This window comes from Entelurus aequoreus, linkage group LG02, assembly GCF_033978785.1.
Source record: "Entelurus aequoreus isolate RoL-2023_Sb linkage group LG02, RoL_Eaeq_v1.1, whole genome shotgun sequence".
In the NCBI taxonomy this organism is placed as follows: domain Eukaryota; kingdom Metazoa; phylum Chordata; class Actinopteri; order Syngnathiformes; family Syngnathidae; genus Entelurus; species Entelurus aequoreus.
The window spans coordinates 63158311-63177010 of NC_084732.1; the positions used below are offsets into that span (position 1 = coordinate 63158311).

Genomic DNA, 18700 nt, shown 5'->3' on the forward strand with positions numbered 1-18700 from the left:
TTTTTCAGTAACTCATAATCAAATTAAAGGCCTACTGAAATGAATTTTTTAAATTTAAACGGGGAAAGCAGATCCATTCTAAGTGTCATTCTTGATCATTTCGCAATATTGCCATATTTTTGCTGAAAGGATTTAGTATAGAACAACGACGATAAAGTTCGCAACTTTTGGTCTCGCTACCGGAAGTAGCGTGACGTAGTCAGTTGTTCACCTCCTCATATTTTCCTATTGTTTTCAACGCAGCTAGAGCGATTCGGACCGAGAAAGCGACGATTACCCCATTAATTTGAGCGAGGATGAAAGATTCGTGGATGAGGAACGTTAGAGTGACGGACTAGAATGCAGTGAAAGACATATCTTTTTTCGCTCTGACCGTAACTTAGGTACAAGCTGGCTCATTGGATTCCACACTCTCTCCTTTTTCTATTGTGGATCACGGATTTGTATTTTAAACCACCTCGGATACTATATCCTCTTGAAAATGAGAGTCGAGAACGCGAAATGGACATTCACAGTGACTTTTATCTCCACGACAATACATCGGCGAAGCTCTTTAGCTACTGAGCTAACATGATAGCATCTGGCTCAAATGCAGATAGAAACAAAATAAATAAATCCCTGACTGGAAGGATAGACAGAAGATCAACAATACTATTAAACCATGGACATGTAACTACACGGTTAATAATTCTCAGCCTGGCAAAGCTTAACGATGCTGTTGCTAACGACGCTGAAGCTAACTTAGCAACTTAGCAACCGGACCTCACAGAGCTATGATAAAAACATTAGCACTCCACCTACGCCAGCCAGCCCTCATCTGCTCATCAACACCCGTGCTCACCTGCGTTCCAGCGATCGACGGCGCGACGGAGGACTTCACCCGATCACTGATGCGGTTGGCGGCTAGCATCGGCTAGCGCGTCTGCTATCCAAGTAAGTCCTCCTTGTTGTGTTGCTACAGCCAGCCACTAATACACCGATCCCACCTACAACTTTCTTCTTTGCAATCTCCATTGTTCATTAAACAAATTGCAAAAGATTCACCAACACAGATGTCCAGAATACTGTGGAATTATGAAATGAAAACAGAGCTTTTTGTATTGGCCTCAATGGGGGAGCCATACCTCTGTTCTACTGGCTACGTCACGCGCATACGTCATATCCAAAGGAGTTTTCAACCGGAAGTTTAGCGGGAAAGTTAAAATTGCACTTTATAAGTTAACCCGGCCGTATTGGCATGTGTTGCAATGTTAAGATTTCATCATTGATATATAAACTATCAGACTGCGTGGTCGGTAGTAGTGGGTTTCAGTAGGCCTTTAAGCAACAGTAGTCAAACGGAGCTATAGCTATTTTGCCTAATCAACCAGCAATTTGGGCCTGTTTCTCTAATGTCAGTAAAATAAACAATTGGTCTCGTCTTGATTAGAGCTATGTCCCTCTCCCTTGCCTGAAGCTATGCAGTAATTTGCTGCTATAGGCTTAATGAGAGCAGGAGGAGGCAGGCTGACCCCTCTCACCTCTGGAAGGACCCCTGTCGTTATGGGGCCAATCAGTCAGTGCCCACGACTGCTGCTTTTCATGTTAAATACTGCAGCATTTTCTTCTTGCTTGAAAATTAATTGTAAACTTTGCCAAGCAACATTTATTACAGTCCAATCAGTTATACATTCAAAAACGATTGGCTTTGTTGAAGGTGGATATACAGGTTAGCTGCACAAAAGTGTTTTTATAAAACAATGGTGAGGCACCAACCAGTAGGGAGGCCTCAAACCAGGAATATCTAAAACATTTTTGTTTTTTATTTAGTTTTTTAACCCTTGCATTTTGCTTTCAGCTACTATGTTATTAATTGCACAAGCGAAATAAATGATTTATGATTCACTGTAAAATATATATGTATAAAAATAAATATTTTGCTTATCCATAAGATGCAGCTACAGTGCTGCATCAAATGTTTACATACCAGTTAAGTGCACTATTTAAAATTGACATAGTGTTATAATTATACATAAAGGCTCAAACATACCTAAATCTTATGTAAATGTAAGTCAGGCTGAAGGGTCCATAACATTGACAAGGTGGCAATGCCCAAGTATCTTCTCATTAGTGATCCAGACTGACTAGATGTTAGTAGTGCTGCGTGATATTACGATATATATTGTAGCGTGAAATAAAAATCTTTATTGTACGATATAAATCTCTATTGTTCATATTGTAATTTTAACGTCTGTGCTAATGTAATTGCAGCAACGTTGCTGCTTGATTACAATTGAAGAAGAACTATAGGCACTGATAAATCATTGCATGCAAAGGCCGGCAGGAGTACACATGTGAACAATGTAGCAGAGACGGACAAAGAACACAATGGAAGTATAACCAATAAATCCTGAAGAGGAATCTCTGCCAAAAAGAGGAACACCTATGTTTTAGATTTTAAAAGTCATACGTTGACCAAACAATGATAAACAGCAAAACATGGCGCCAACAAGTCATTGCTAGTGACTTACAGACTCCATATATCAGAATCAGAATCAGAATCAGAAATACTTTATTAATTCCCGAGGGGAAATTAACATTTTCAGCACAATCCCATTCAAGATCAGACAAATATTACAGGGAGACAGAACAGGATCGCTGACGGGTCTGCCAACTTCCGGCGCTCCTACAGAAAAGGTGAGATACAGGTAAACAATGCGGGGTGAGAAAAAAAAAAAGGTCTAAGCCTGGGCCCCTGGAGAGGGGGTCCAGACTGAGGCCAAGGGAAAAAAGAACTCATAGCCATAGCACACATCCCTCTTACATGTGTGTAAGAGGGAAACATCAAAGAACACAAAGGACATAGAAGACATTAAAAAGAGCAGAGCTGATGCAACCAGCCACTTCTACATACAGCTATGAATAAAAAGTAAAAGAAACATATACTCTGCTGTGTTCCACGCCATCCTCTGCTGGGGTGGAGGGAGCATGGCCAGAGACAGGAGCAGACCCAACAAAGCAACCAAGAGAGCCGACTCCACTCTCGGCTGGCCGGCCACTAACTCGGCCAGTGTCCAGTCCGCATGGATGAGCGAGGATGCGTCTAAGGAGACCGAGGTGTCCGATACCTGCTCATTCAGCCAAGACACTGTGAAGCCTGTCTGTCCCGGCGCTCAGTGCTAGCTCCGCAGCCTTGTCTCTTCATCTGCATCTCCTCCAGTCTCTCCAAACGGACTCTGGTGTGGCAGAGACCCAACAGCTGGTCTCCATGGCCAAAAGGCTCCTGGGAGGCAGATCCAGAAGTCCACAAAAAAGCACAGCAGAAGTCACGAAAGTGCCATCCCTTGTCACACAGTCCCAAAGGGTCCCGAACCAAAAGGCAAAAAAATATATATATATACCGTAATTTCCGGACTATAAGCCGCACCTGACTATAAGCCGCACCAGCTAAATTTAGGGGAAAATACAGATTGCTCCATATATAAGCCGCACCCGACTATAAGCCGCAGGGTTTTGATGTGTAATTACCGTAGTAAATAGGGGTTCCTGCTACCCCGGAGGGGATTGTTGGGACAGGGATGACTGTTTGGGAACGCAAAGCGTCCCATTTATTAACAATAAATCTTTCAACCATTCAATCAAACTTTCACATCTTTGACATGGCGAACAGCATTCGTGCAGAGTACAAATAATACAACGGTGCAAAGTAATACAAAGTGCTCGCCTGTACGTTATCAAAATAACCAGCCTACCGGTATATGAAAAGTCAGTCTTTAATCATTGTGTCATCGTCTTCCTCCTGCGTACTAAAACCACCGAAATCCTCTTCGTCTGTGTCGGAGAAGAACAGGCCGTAAATAAGCCGCACCGTTGTATAAGCCGCAGGGACCAGAACGAGGGGAAAAAGTAGCGGCTTATAGTCCGGAAATTACGGTATATATAATAACACATGAAAACAAGAGGGAAACACAAAAGGATGACACAAGAGCACAGAGCTCCTGCCAACAACAGCCACTACAGCGGCGCCATCTTGAAACAAATTAAATACAAATTATATATATATATATATATATATATATATATATATATATATATATATATATATATGTATGTATGTATGTATGTATGTATGTATGTATGTATGTATGTATGTATGTATGTATGTATGTATGTATGTATGTATGTATGTATGTATGTATGTATGTATGTATGTATGTATGTATGTATATATATATATATATATATATATATATATATATATATATATATATATATATATATATATATATATATATATATATATATATATATATATATATAAAATTAAGTATATTTTAGTCCATATCGCACAGCACGAGATGTTAGTGTCTCTTTGGCAGGATAAAATAATTTGTTGAATAATCTAAGGCAGGGCTATTCAACTGGCGGCCTGCGGGCCACATCCGGACCGCCAAAGCTTTTCATTTGGCCCGCCGAACATCACCCAAATAGGCTTGATGAAACCATTAAAACTAGGGTTGATCATGTATGCAGTACTCATATGTGTTAAAGTGAAGCAGCTGGGGTGAGTAAAAGAAGACTTCATTCAACCCTGAAAAAAAATCTAAATAAATTGCAAAAATCTGACTTTTAACAACGACTGGACAACAAAGCATGAATGTTCTGCCCCGAGCAAGTGCTGGAGTTATTGTTCCTGTGGGAAATTTTATGCGACGGACACATTGATCCAGACAAGCAGCAACAATGGTAGAAATCCCCGTGTGTAATCTTCATCACAAAACTTGGTCAAACATTTGTAAGTAAATATTGTTTATAACAATATTTAGTTTGTTTTGTATTGAAATTGCTGACTTTGTGTGTGATTCGTGGTCGTGTTTGTTTTTTTTGTCTGAGCGTAACTCTGCCAAGCAAACCTTGTTAATACATGTAGCGCTAAATTTGACCAGTAGAGGGCAACAACTCTACACCTTAGGTTTAATTGTGATAAGTCACACACAGTTTGTGCAATGTTTGGCGTGTGAATGTTGTGTAATTTCTATACCCGTAAAGATTTGTAGTTTTTATTGTGTCAATATATTAACACTAAACATATTAAAATAATGTAAAATACACAATGGAAATTGTTTATGCAAATTACACAATGACGTTTCACTTTTGTTATGTTTATTTTATGAAGTGAATTAGTGAAATTAATTGTATTTATATAGCGCTTTTCTCTAGTGACTCAAAGCGCTTTTACAAAGTGAAACCCAATATCTAAGTTACATTTAAACCAGTGTGGGTAGCACTGGGATCAGGTGGGTAAAGTGTCTTGCCCAAGAACACAATGGCAGTGACTAGGATGGCGGAAGCAGGGATCGAACCTGCAACCCTCAAGTTGCTGGCACGGCCACTCTACCAATCAAGCTATACCGCCCCGTATGTATTTTCCGTCTTACAAACCTAAATAAAGGAAGAAGTGTAAAGAAATAAAACTGAGGAAGGAAAAGAATGCAAAAGAAGGAACATCAATCCTCAACAAAACTTTTAGAGCTTCTGTTTTTTTATGCTTTTAACTAGCTTAAAACGAGTATCGAGGGCAGAATAATGAATTTGTTGACAGTGCAGTGTGAAAGCCGATGTGTTTACGGTGCAATTAAGTAAACGCAGTCTCAAAGAAATATAACCTGCGGAGGCACTTTCTGACGAAACATCCACATTTCGATGTCCTGCCCCTGAGCCCTTGGGCTCTTAAAACTGCGGCCCTTTTCATTATGAAGTTGAATAGCCCTAATCTAAGGAATTCAGTGAATATCTCAGAAGGAGAATTGTAGATTTAGATAAATTGGGGTAGTCCTTTAAAGCTATTTCTTAACAACTGCGGTTTACAAGATCGTCCGTTCAAACACTTAAGTTATTTGATGTGTCATCGTTCGGGATGTGTCATCGTAACATATTGTCACCCTTTTGAGGAAAGTATTAATAAAGTGAAGTAAAAATACATTTGTTAGGATGTTCAAGAACAAACCAGAAAGCCCAGTTAATGATGCCATGAACTCGAAGCTGCTGGAACAACGGTGTCATAGAAAGGGCACTTTCATATCTCAATGGACAAAGAAGGCTGAGTTTGACACTGTCAAGGCCCAGGGAAGTTCTGGACAAAAGTTTTACAGTTAAACGAAGACAACATTGAACTTTTTGGCCACAATGACGAGAAGTATATTTAGAGGAGTCAAGGTGTGGTTTTCAAATGTCAAGCATGGTGGCGGTAGCATCATGCTGTGAGGTTGTTTTGCTGCCAGTGGTGGAAACGAAAAGGAGGAGCACTACAGTGGTCTCTCTGCTTTTTGATATGCTTAAATTTCCGCATATAATTTGAGTTACGAGCCTCCCCATCACTAGATGGCACACCAAATTGCCACAGTGAACACAGCAAGATCCGCCCAAAAACTTCCGGTGTAACTTGCTCGCAGCAGCTTATAGCGAGAAATTGAAATAACTTTGCTTTCCAACAATTGGAAACCAAACTTTTAGCAGTAGTCTGTTGGATCTAATGAGAGAAAAATGCCAGTCAGACCAGACCTATAGGATTTTGAAGTGCTCTTCAGTCTACTGGAATATATAAATATTTACATTATTACACTACATATTAAAACTACTGTAGTTGTTTTTTTACTATTATTGTTTTTTTAAATATATTTTTTCAAACAATATTTCTTATCTAAATGTTTGTTTTAATTACCAAAAGGCAAGTTACATGTTAAAATTGTAGTGTTTGGAGGGGCAAGCACAGATTAGATTGATTTCAATTAATTTCAATGAGACGGGCTGATTTGAGATACAAGTGTAGCTCGGTCATTGAACAAATTGAGGTACCACTTTATTTTCAAAGTCCATCCATCCATTTTCTACCGCTTGTCCCTTTCGAGGTCGCGGGGGGCGCTGGAGCCTATCTCAGCTGCATTCGGGCGGAAGGCGGGGACACCCTGGACAAGTCACCACCTCATCGCAGGGCCAACACAGATAGACAGACAACATTCACACTCACATTCACACACTAGGGCCAATTTTAGTGTTGCCAATCAACCTATCCCCAGGTGCATGTCTTTGGAGGTGGGAGGAAGCCGGCGTACCTGGAGGGAACCCACGCAGTCACAGGGAGAACATGCAAACTCCACACAGAAAGATCCCAAGCCCGGGATTGAAATCTAAATTGAATGTTCCAACAGGGCTACTCCTTGTCATAATTGAAATATCATCAAACGAACAGAAAAATACATTAATTAACTTACTTGTGGCCGTCCCTTTGCCTGCAGATGATCTAAGTGATGAAATTTCTTGTGGACCATGTGACTTCAGGAGTATTCCAATTTTTTCAGTAATGTGTTAGAATAGCATGACACATAGGATAAGGAGTAACACAGCTATGTTAACAAATAATATATTTCTGAAGGATTTAAATGATAATATTTCAAGGTAAAATCAGTATTAGGGAAGCAAATGCTATTTTTGTGTTCCAGGAAGTTTAAATTAATCTTTTTTGTATTTATTCAATATGCAGCTAGATCAATGTGCAGGACACTTTGCTTCATAACATTTTTTTTTAACACTTTTATTGTGAACTTATACATTTTATTTCCTTTATTTTCCACAAATGGCACAAGTGGAATGTTCCACACCAATATGTTGATCAACATAGTACATGTACATGCAGACTTTTTTTTGTCACATCATGCAATAAATTATCTAGATATTTACAGTACAGAGAATATTTTAATGCCTAGAAATGAACAGCCTAGAGAATCAAAATTATATCGTCTTCGCAGGTCATGGACTGAAAGAGATACGCGGTGTTATATGGTGGTAAATGAATGAATGAGTGAGTATTGTCTGGATTGTACTCAATCACTCATCTGAGTAGCCTGAAGTAGTTAAAGTGAAAATAATAACCCTCAGTATGGGTGTGTTCATTGCTACTGTTTTGGTCAACGTGACCTTTTTCCTCTGATACGACTTCCCATGCAAGGCCAAGACAGGAGCTGAAGGCTCAGAAGGGAGTGTCTGTTCAGCCATGTGTGAGGGAGATGTGTGTCGTTTAATTAGACAGGGCAACTACGACCCTGGGATGGAGCCAACACACTTGTCCAAAAGCTTTGTATTTGGTCCATACTTATGTTGCAGGGAGACACTAAAGTGGGTGATCAAGGAGCATGGAGGATAAAGGGGACTTGTGGGACAAAGACATTCAAAAAGAAAGAGGGAAGATAAAATGGGCAGCTTTCCAAATGACTTACGTCTACTTTTTGTGCAAAGAGTGTGATCTTGAGGTGATAAAAACACGGTGCCTGCCAGGAAGTGTTTAAAAAGGGGGAGAGGAAGTCTTTAGGATCCCTTCTCAGAAAATGCACTTATCTTTGGATTAGTCACAGTGACGAACAGAGGTGTTTGCCCGCCGGGAAAGCACTGAACACCGCTAAAGAATGACAAAACAACATTAGTGGAGGCACTGGAAGTGTTTCACTGTGCTGGTATGAACATTACTGGAAAACAAAGCCGTATTCTAACGTTTATATGATATTTTATACTTTTCTTATCCAACAAAGCTGCTGCAGTTATTGTAATGTATGTTTTAAGTACAATGACAATAAAGCTTTTGTACATGCACAAATATGTGGGTTCTTTTTATTCCACAGAACAAAAAATATAAACGCAACACTTTTATTTTTGCTCACATTTTTCATGAGTTGAACTCAAAGATCTAAAACTTTTACTACATACACAAAAAAACTAGTCCTCTAAAATATTGTTCACAAATCTGCCTAATTCTGTGTTAGTGAGCATTTCTTCTTTGCCAAGATAATCCATCCCACCTCACAGGTGTGGCGTAAAGGTCACTCTGAAATGTGCAGTTTTATTACACAGCACAATGCCATAGATGTCGCAAGTTTTGAGGGAGCGTGCAGTTGGCATGCTGACAGCAGGAATGTCCACCAGAGCAGTTGCCCGTAATTTGAATGTTCATTTTTCTACCATTACTCGTCTCCAAAGGCGTTTCAGAGAATTTGGCAATTACATCCAACCGGCCTCACAACCGCAGACCACTTGTAACCTGTAACCTTGTAACTTGATTGTCTGAGACCAGCCACTCAGAACGCTGCTGTGACAAGTGGTTTGCATAACCAAAGAATTTCTGCACTAACTGTCAGAAACCGTCCCAGGGTAAGCTCATCTGCATGCCCGTCATCCTCATCGGGGTCACAGCCTGACTTGAGCGAGAAAATGCTCACATTAGATGGAGAGGTGTTCTCTTTTTCACTGTTCAGGGCAAATGTTAGACAGCGTGGGTGGCGTCGTGTGGAAAGCTGTTTGCTGATGTCAACGTTGTGAATCTTGTGGCCCATGGTTAGGGTGGGGTTATGGTATGGGCAAGCGTATGTTATGGACAACGAACGCAAGTGCATTTTATTGATGGCATTTTGAATGCACAAAGTTACCGTGACGAGATCCTGAGGCCAATTTTTGTGCGATTCACCCGAGACCATCACCTCATGTTGCAGCACGACAATGCACAGCCCCATGTTGCAAGGATCTTTACACAATTCCTGGAAGCTGAAAACATTCCAGTTCTTGCATGGCCAGCATACTTAACGGACATGTCACCCATTGAGCATGTTTGGGATGTTGTGGATTGGTGTATACGACAGTGTGTTCCAGTTCCTGCTAATATACAGAAACTTTGCAAAGCCATTGAAGAGGAGTGGACCAACATTCCACAGGCCACAATCAACAACCTGATCAACTCCGTGAAGAAGGTGTGTTGGGAGGCAAATGGTGGTCTCACCAGATACTGACTGCTTTTCTGACACACCCCTGACCCCCAATGAAGCAAAACTGCACATTTCAGAGTGGCCTTTTATCGTTGGCAGCCTAAGGCACATCTGTGAAATAATCATGCTGTTTAATCAACATCTTGATATGCCACACCTATGAGGTGGGATGGATTATCTTGGCAAAGAAGGAGTGCTCAATATTTTAGACATATTTGCGAACAATATTTGAGAGGAAGAGGACTTTTGTGTACAGTATATAGTAAAAGGTTTAGATCTTTGAGTTCAACTAATGAAAAATGGGAGCAAAAATACAAGTGTTACATTAATATTTTTGTTCAGTATAGTTGCTGTGGTAGAGTCCAGGTTGATACTGCCATCCTTTTCAGGTTGATACTGCCTATTAACTAGATCCACTCGACATCCATTGCACCGGTCCCCACATCTGCGGTCCCTTCCGAGGTTTCTCATTGTGCCCATTGGGTTGAGTTTTTTCTTGCTCTGATGTGGGATCTGAGCTGAGGATGGCTTGTGAAGCCCTTTGAGACAGTTGTGATGCAGGGCTATATAAATAAACTTTGATTGATTGATTGATTGAAGCTTAATTTGCATTGGAAAAACTAACTTTTAGACAATACATTTTATAACAAACAATACAATAACATGTACAAACAACTACAGTAATTTTATGAAATATTGTAATAATAATGTACAGCATTTGCCTGGGAAAGTGGACTTCTACGGGATCTCATCGAGCTGCTTCTCTTTCAAACAAACAATCAGCAGCATGTCCATATTTTCATGGATAAATGCCTGCCTTTTAGTTATTATTTTAACATCCTTGGCTGGCAATATCAACTCATTCTGCTTCAGTATGATGCAATTTAGCAGTGCAACGCTCAAACTGCTTCACACTCGGTCACTTTTTGCGATTATTTCTTTCTTAAATTCAATGAATATCATCCGCTCCACAAGTGCTCACAATGAGGCCAAAAATTATTGCAAACATCAGCTTTCCTGGTCTAGTGTTGTCTACACCTCTGTATTGTTCTCATGACTAAGAGGATTCTGCTTCCATTGTTTGTGTCTCTGTGTGTTTGCAGGAAGCTGACGCTGTGTGAGGCCCTGACCTTTGTCTTGCTGCTTGTTGCTCCCGTCTGCCTGTCCTCTCTGCAGAACGTAAGTGTTTGAGACAAGATGCTGCACGACAATGTCAGAAAAGTATCTGCTCATTTTCAGTGGTTATGTAATGACGTAAGCCCACAAAGAGGAGTAACACGAGTGATTATGGGATTCTCTCAAAGCAGCTGACATAATGTCATATCATGCTGCATACAAATGTTTGGCCACTACTTGACATTAGGAAAGACACATAGCAGAAAGTAACAGTACTCCCTGGTATTTTCTGTTGGGCTTTTAAAATGTAAAATTCTGTTCCATTGAAAATGTAATCCCATCGAGCAAGAAAGATTCACCAGCCAAAATTGCACAACATAAAATCAGACCGGTCTGTCATAGGACCTGAATCTGCCACGTTTTGGAACTGCAGTATTGATCTACAACAGTGGTGTCAAACTTGTTTTCATTGAGGGCCACATCCCAGTTATGGCTGCCCCTGGAGAGCCACGTGTGACAGTAAATATAAATATACATTTATATTCGCCTTACACAATAGCTTTTGCATTTAATTAGAGACGGCCGATATTTGCCTTTTTCAAACGATCTGTGATCGGCTGATAAACTGCAGAGCCTAGCTGATCTTTACCACAGTTTTGTCCTAGTTAGGACTGCAATATTTTGTGGAGTAAATCCGTTAATTCAATTAGAAAAAAAACATTGATTGGTATTGTGTTGCTTTGTTCACTTGTTTAATGAGTAAAATAAGAGCAAGACTGCTCCAATATAGCGCACATGAGAGTGGTCCACCTATTGGTGATGTGCTTGCCCTGCCGGTGATGTAGCCTGTGTGTGCAGTCGGGGCCCAGGGACAGCAGGGTGCGGATTAAGAGAGATAATTCAAAGAAGCTGTATAACCATTAATACTGGCGTATTGATAATAATAATAATTTGATTTGATCTGGACACTGAAAGCTCACAGTGAGAACTCAGAAGCCATCATTCATTCACTCCATGTTCACACTAAATGGTAAATGGGTTGTACTTGTATAGCGCTTTTCTACCTTTTTAAGGAACTCAAAGCGCTTTGACACTATTTCCACATTCACCCATTCACACACACACATTCACACATGAGTGTGACTAAGGTGATGGTAAGCGACATTTGTAGCCACAGCTGCCCTAGGGTAGACTGAAGGAAACGTGGCTGCCACGGCCTCTCCGACCACTTGCAAACATTCATTCACATTCATACACCAGTGTGAGCGTGGCGAAGTGTCTTGCCCAAGGACACAATGTCCGTGACTGGGATGACGGAACCTCGATTCGAGCCAGGAACCTTCAACTCGCGGGCTCTACCATCTGAGCCACGACGTCCCAATATCATATATCATAGTTAATTTAGCTGATTTTCCACTTACAATCGAAAACAGTTTGTCTTTACATCTTCTCTTTCTGTATCTAACAGAGTTAATTGCTGCAATTACGCTAATTTGTCCTCTCAGTTTCCGTAGGGGAATACCCTGCTCATTTTGATAATGATCCAATCACATCCCGGCCTTTGACCAGCTTCAGATGTGAGCAGGTCTCTGAGGTCTTTGAGTGTGCTTATTATATTGTTTATTCATTTTAAGCATGTTTGATACACCCCTTTAAATTGCAAGGCACTTGGTCTTCATGCTCTGATTGCTGCTGCACCACGTTGTTCTGTGAACGCAGGAGTAATCGCTCATCACTGTTTGTCTTGCTGTCAGGCAGACACACACCCCCATTCTCCCACTAGGCTCTCCCTAGGAGTGGCTATAATAACCAGACACTGAGATAGACTCTACCCTCTGCACAAAGGTCACCACATGTTATGCGTTGAGCCACGTCTATGCTCACTCAGTCAACATTTGACCATTATTAGCGGTTATTAGCGTGCATGGACAGTTCTTGAGGCCATGTGCGCCTCAGTGCAGCGGCCTTTAGGGTAAAAAGGGTGTGGTGAAAATGGTCGATTGTAGAAGTTCAGTATGTAAGGAATTAGTGACGTACTGTATCAGCATGTCAACTGTCAAATGTACATGGTCAGCAGAGTCAATAGTGGGCAAAAATTGGTGGACAAACATTTTTATAAGTTCTGCCTGCTCAGTGGCCTTGTGGTTAGCGTGTCCGCCCTGAGATTGGTAGGTTGTGAGTTCAAACCCCGGCCGAGTCATACCAAAGACTATAAAAATGGGACCCATTACCTCCCTGCTTGGCACTCAGCATCAAGGGTCGGAATTGGAGGTTAAATCACCAAAATGATTCCCGAGCACGGCCACCGCTGCTGCTCACTGCTCCCTTTACCTCCCAGGGGGTGGAACAAGGGAATGGGCCAAATGCAGAGGTTAATTTTTCCACACCTAGAGTGTGTGACTAGTAGTGGTACTTTAACTTTAACTTTCATAAGAGCCATATTTTTTGTATTTGTGTGTTTAAATATGTTTATCTTCCTCCATTTTATTTTGTAGCTGTTTTAAAATGTTTTTTTAATAAATACAAATTGATTGATCAGTTCGTTTCACTTCCAGTTTTGACGTCACATGAGTTCACTTCCTGTTGAACGGACGTCCGTCCATTTCAACTCAAAACTGTCTGGTATATATCAATAACTTTGTGAAAAGACAGCATAGGGAGACTGAGGGAAACATTTTGTAGGGAGAACGTTTGGATTTGGAGTTAGCGTGTCGGAAGCTGTGCGAGTTGAAAATTGAGTTGAGAAGGGTGAATGATCCATTGCTAATGGCAGGGTTGAAAAGGGATTCAAGTAGAAGTGAGGAAAATATGGAGGAAAGCAGTGATTTTGGTGTGGAACAATTTTGAAGGAAGAGGTTTTGTAGTAGCTCATCAAGCAGCCGTGAGAAAGAGAGTGGTGCGAAAGAAGACCGATAAAGAGGAAGAATTAAAAGTAATTCTAAAATTCAAGGAAGGGCAGGATATCTGAAAAGTAGGGCCAAGTGAAATTACCCGATTCCTCTGTGGAAACATAAGCGGTGTAAAGAGGGCTAATGTGCACAGCAATGGAAAATTAATTATAATGTGTAAGAGTGAGGGTCGAAGAGAAAATGCTTTAAAACCTAAAAGCATTTGTAAAAAATAAGTTGCATTGGGGAGAACGGTAGGATCTAGGAGACTAACAAAAGGATTAATATATGATATTCCAGTGAGGGAGGATTTGGACAAAATGAAGGATTTCATTAAAGGAGGGCAAGTAGTCATGAAGAGATTAAAAGCATGGGGAGGTGGAGAAAAAGTGGATAGCTTGCCAGTGTTAGTGGAATTTCCAGAGGAATCTTTTCCTAAATGTGTGTTTATAGGGTACATGAGGTATAGAGTGAGGTTGTTTGTACAAACACCCCTGTGGTGTTACAAACACCAGAAACATGGCCAATGGTGGTTTATTGTAAAGAAGAACAAACATTCATGACATAACATCTCAAATGATTGTCAGATTCATAAAGTACCAGAGTCTGTCTGCATGAACAATGTGATTATGACTGGCCTTCAGATAACACATGCCTAATGGTTGAGCAGCTGATAACAGTGGAGGAGGACAAGATGCTGCTTCTTCAACAGTGCCAAGTGGCCAACTTTCTGCAATAAAAGGCGGTGAATGTGGGTCAACAACATCAAAACATGTATTCCAATGTCACCACACCTGTCATCATCACCATCAAGTTCACTAGCATATACAACAAAGCTGCTTTGCTGAGGCAGCGAGTCAAATTGAAAGTAACAAATGTCCAACATCAATGAGCATCTGACAAAACGCAACGCTGACATCGCCAAGCAGGCACACAAGTTGAGGAAACGAGAAAACTCAGAGCACTTGGACCACCAACTGTAAAGTGTACATCAAAGTTAAGTGGAGGACAGGAAAAAAGCCAAAGTACCTGTAAAAACATCAAGGAACTGGACAAATACTGAAGATGACATCATCTTAAATACAAGGGCATGAAAGACACAATTCATAAAGACTTGTTGCAGCTGAAGCATAGATTATGACAGATTCTACAATATTAAGTAATACATAACATGCATTGCCTATCACCAATAAGTTATTACGTATTAATTTTTTTTACCAACACCCTCAATTCTTTCAAACAGGAAGTGAACTTTAAAGGCCTAATGAAAAGATTTTTTTTTATTTAAACGGGGATAGCAGATCCATTCTATGTGTCATACTTGATCATTTCGCAATATTGCCATATTTTTGCTGAAAGGATTTAGTAGAGAACAACGTTGATAAAGATTGCAACTTTTGGTATATGATAAAAAAAAAAGCCTTGCCCTTACCGGAAGTAGCGTGACGTAGTCAATTGAAAGGCTCCTCACATTTTCCTATTGTTTTCAATGCAGCTAGAGCGATTCGGACCGAGAAAGCGACGATTACCCCATTAATTTGAGCGAAGATGAAAGATTTGTGGATGAGGAACGTTAGAGTGAATTGACTAGAATGCAGTGCAAGACATATCTTTTTTCGCTCTGACCGTAACTTAGGTACAAGCTGGCTCATTGGATTCCACACTCTCTCCTTTTTCTATTGTGGATCACGGATTTGTATTTTAAACCACCTCGGATACTATATCCTCTTGAAAATGAGAGTCGAGAACGCGAAATGGACATTCACAGTGACTTTTATCTCCATGACAATACATCGACGAAACACTTTAGCTACGGAGCTAACATGATAGCATCGTGCTTAACTGCATATAGAAACAAAATAAATAAATCCCTGACTGGAAGGATAGACAGAAGATCAACAATACTATTAAACCAGGGACATGTAAATACACGGTTAATGCTTTCCAGCCTGGCGAAGGTTAACAATGCTATTGCTAATGACGCCATTGAAGCTAACTTAGCAACCGGACCTCACAGAGCTATGCTAAAAACATTAGCTATCCACTTACGGCAGCCAGCCCTCATCTGCTCATCAACACCCGTGCTCACCTGCGTTTCAGCGATTGACGGTGCGACGAAGGATTTCACCCGATCACAGATGCGGTCGGCGAGACGGAGGAAGTTAAGGTGAGTTCGCGTCTGACATCCATCTCTGTCTTCCTGGTTGTGTTGCTGTAGTCCGCCGCTAATACACTGATCCCACCTACAACTTTCTTCTTTGCAGTCTCCATTGTTCATTAAACAAATTGCAAAAGATTCACCAACACAGATGTCCAGAATACTGTGAAATTTTGAAATGAAAACAGAGCTTTTTTGTATTGTATTCAATGGGGTACCAATACTTCCGCATCAACTGATTCCGTCACGCGCATACGTCATCATATCTAGACGTTTTGAACCGGAAGTGTGGCGGGAAATTTAAAATTGCAATTTATAAGTTAACCCGGCCGTATTGGCATGTGTTGCAATGTTAAGATTTCATCATTGATATATAAACTATCAGACTACGTGGTCGGTAGTAGTGGGTTTCAGTAGGCCTTTAATGTAACAATGTAAAAGTTATGGTGTGAATAAACTATCAGTAAAATATATAGAGAAGGGGTAGGATTAAACATAGATTTCTTGAAAAAGTAAACACTGGCCATTTTTAACCCCTGACCAATCGCAGTAGGCGTGGTCAGGTAGCAGGCTGCAGAATGCGAGCGTGTGCCAAGAGGATGAGAATTTAGATTTACCATGTAGGCCTACACAACTGGATAATTATAAAGTACAGTGGTACCTCAAAAACTTGTATTGCGAAACAGCGTTGCACATCAAAATGAATTAAAATCATCTTCCAAGGACTGACCAAAAACAACACCATTTTAACATTGAACATGCCTTTTAATAGAAAAAAAGAACTTTTATATAATAAATATTGTATAAAAAAAAAACAATACCATAGAATGTACTACATATGTACAGCATTTATCTTGCAGAGCGGATTTCTCCACTTCTCTGTCAAAAACACACCATCAACAGGTTCCGCAAGTTTTTTGGGATACATGCCTACCATTTAGATATTATTTTAACGTGCTTGGCTGATGTTTTTGGTTCATTCTGCTTAGTTATGGTGCAGACTAACAGTGATACATTAAAACTTTTTCAATTGATTGATTGATTGAGACTTTTATTAGTAGGTTGCACAGTGAAGTACATATTCCGTACAATTGACCACTAAATGGTAACACCCGAATAAGTTTTTCAACTTGTTTAAGTCGGGGTCCACCTAAATTGATTCATGATACAGATATATACTATCATATATACTATCATCATAATACAGTCATCACATAAGATAATCACATTTAATTATTTACATTATTTACAATCAGGGGTGTGGAGGTGTCAACTACACGTTCTGCCATTTTTTTTGATGATTTATTTATCAATGAATATGATCCGCTTCGTCTTCTCAGCACTCTCCTTCACACTCACTTTTTTAATTCCCATGGTTGGAAAATACATTAATGTAGATCTCTATGCCAACTAGCGGTGTGAAAGCTCGTAACACACATTTTTTCCAGTAACTTAAAGGGGAACTGCACTTTTTTTGGAATTTTGCCTATCGTTCACAATCATTAAGAAAAACATGACGATGGATGGATTTTTTTCAATGCATTCTAAATATTAAATAAATGCAATCAAAAGTTCGCTTACAGTGGTAGCCAGGGACGTGCACATGATTATAGAGGGGAAGGGGCTCAAAGTCAGAAAAGGGCAGGACATTTTTTTTTGGTCCTTTACACAATATGGAAATTAATGTAAAATTAAATTTGCTAATAGGAAGCTAACTACTTAGCTGTGTGTCCTTTGTAGGTAAAAGTGATTGCCATTTCTTTTGTGTCAACAAATTATTGTCATAATGAGTTAATTCACATTATCATAGGCTTGGAAGACATGAAAAGCAACAAAACACTGGTTTATTATTAGGCTATTTATTGTTAAAGATAAGCACTTTAATATTAAACATTGAACAGTGCAACATGAACTTTGAAAAAAAATACAAAAATAAATACCCAAATGGAAAAAACTTCAATGTGAAAATCTGTCCTTCTTCCCTTAACTCGATGAAAACACCATCAAGTTATAACTTATGGTCTTTCTCACTTAAAGGCCTACTGAAATGAATTTTTTTTATTTAAACGGGGATAGCAGATCTATTCTATGTGTCATACTTGATCATTTCGCGATATTGCCATATTTTTGCTGAAAGGATTTAGTATAGAACAACGACGATAAAGATTGCAACTTTTGGTATCTGATAAAAAAAAGGCTTGCACCTACCGGAAGTAGCGTGACGTAGTCAGTTGAACATATACGCAAAGTTCCCTATTGTTTACAATGATGGCCGCATGAAGTGAGAGAGATTCGGACCGAGAAAGCGACAATTTCCCCATTAATTTGAGCGAGGATGAAAGATTTGTGGATGAGTAAAGTGCAAGTGAAGGACTAGTGGGGAGTTGAAGCTATTCAGATAGGGAAGATGCTGTGAGAGCCGGGGGTGACCTGATATTCAGCTGGGAATGACTACAACAGTAAATAAACACAAGACATATATATACTCTATTAGCCACAACACAACCAGGCTTATATTTAATATGCCACAAATTAATCCTGCATAAAAACACCTGCGTGTTTGTTATGCTAGCTCCTAGCTCCTCTGCTAGCTCCTAGCTCCATAGAACACGCCAATACAATTCAAACAACTGATCAACACACACAATCACTCAGCCCAAAAGACCGTTTACCTAACCCAAGGTTCATAAAGCTTATATATTTTTAAAAAGTTACGTACGTGACGCGCACATACGGTCAAGTTATCGAATGTT

At 40.0% G+C, this 18700-nt stretch overlaps 1 protein-coding gene across 2 annotated transcripts in view; it reads left to right on the top strand.

The window, feature by feature from the left end:
• adamtsl5 (ADAMTS like 5) overlaps positions 1–18700 on the top strand; it is a 118446-nt gene that overhangs the window by 16000 nt on the left and 83746 nt on the right. The window contains exon 2 of one of the 2 annotated variants that reach the window (XM_062030492.1): positions 10889–10964. In XM_062030492.1, the coding sequence (XP_061886476.1) occupies positions 10889–10964 (76 nt within the window). Of the gene's footprint in view, positions 1–10888; positions 10965–18700 lie in introns of those variants that run through there. The other variant, XM_062030493.1, reaches the window with a different exon arrangement.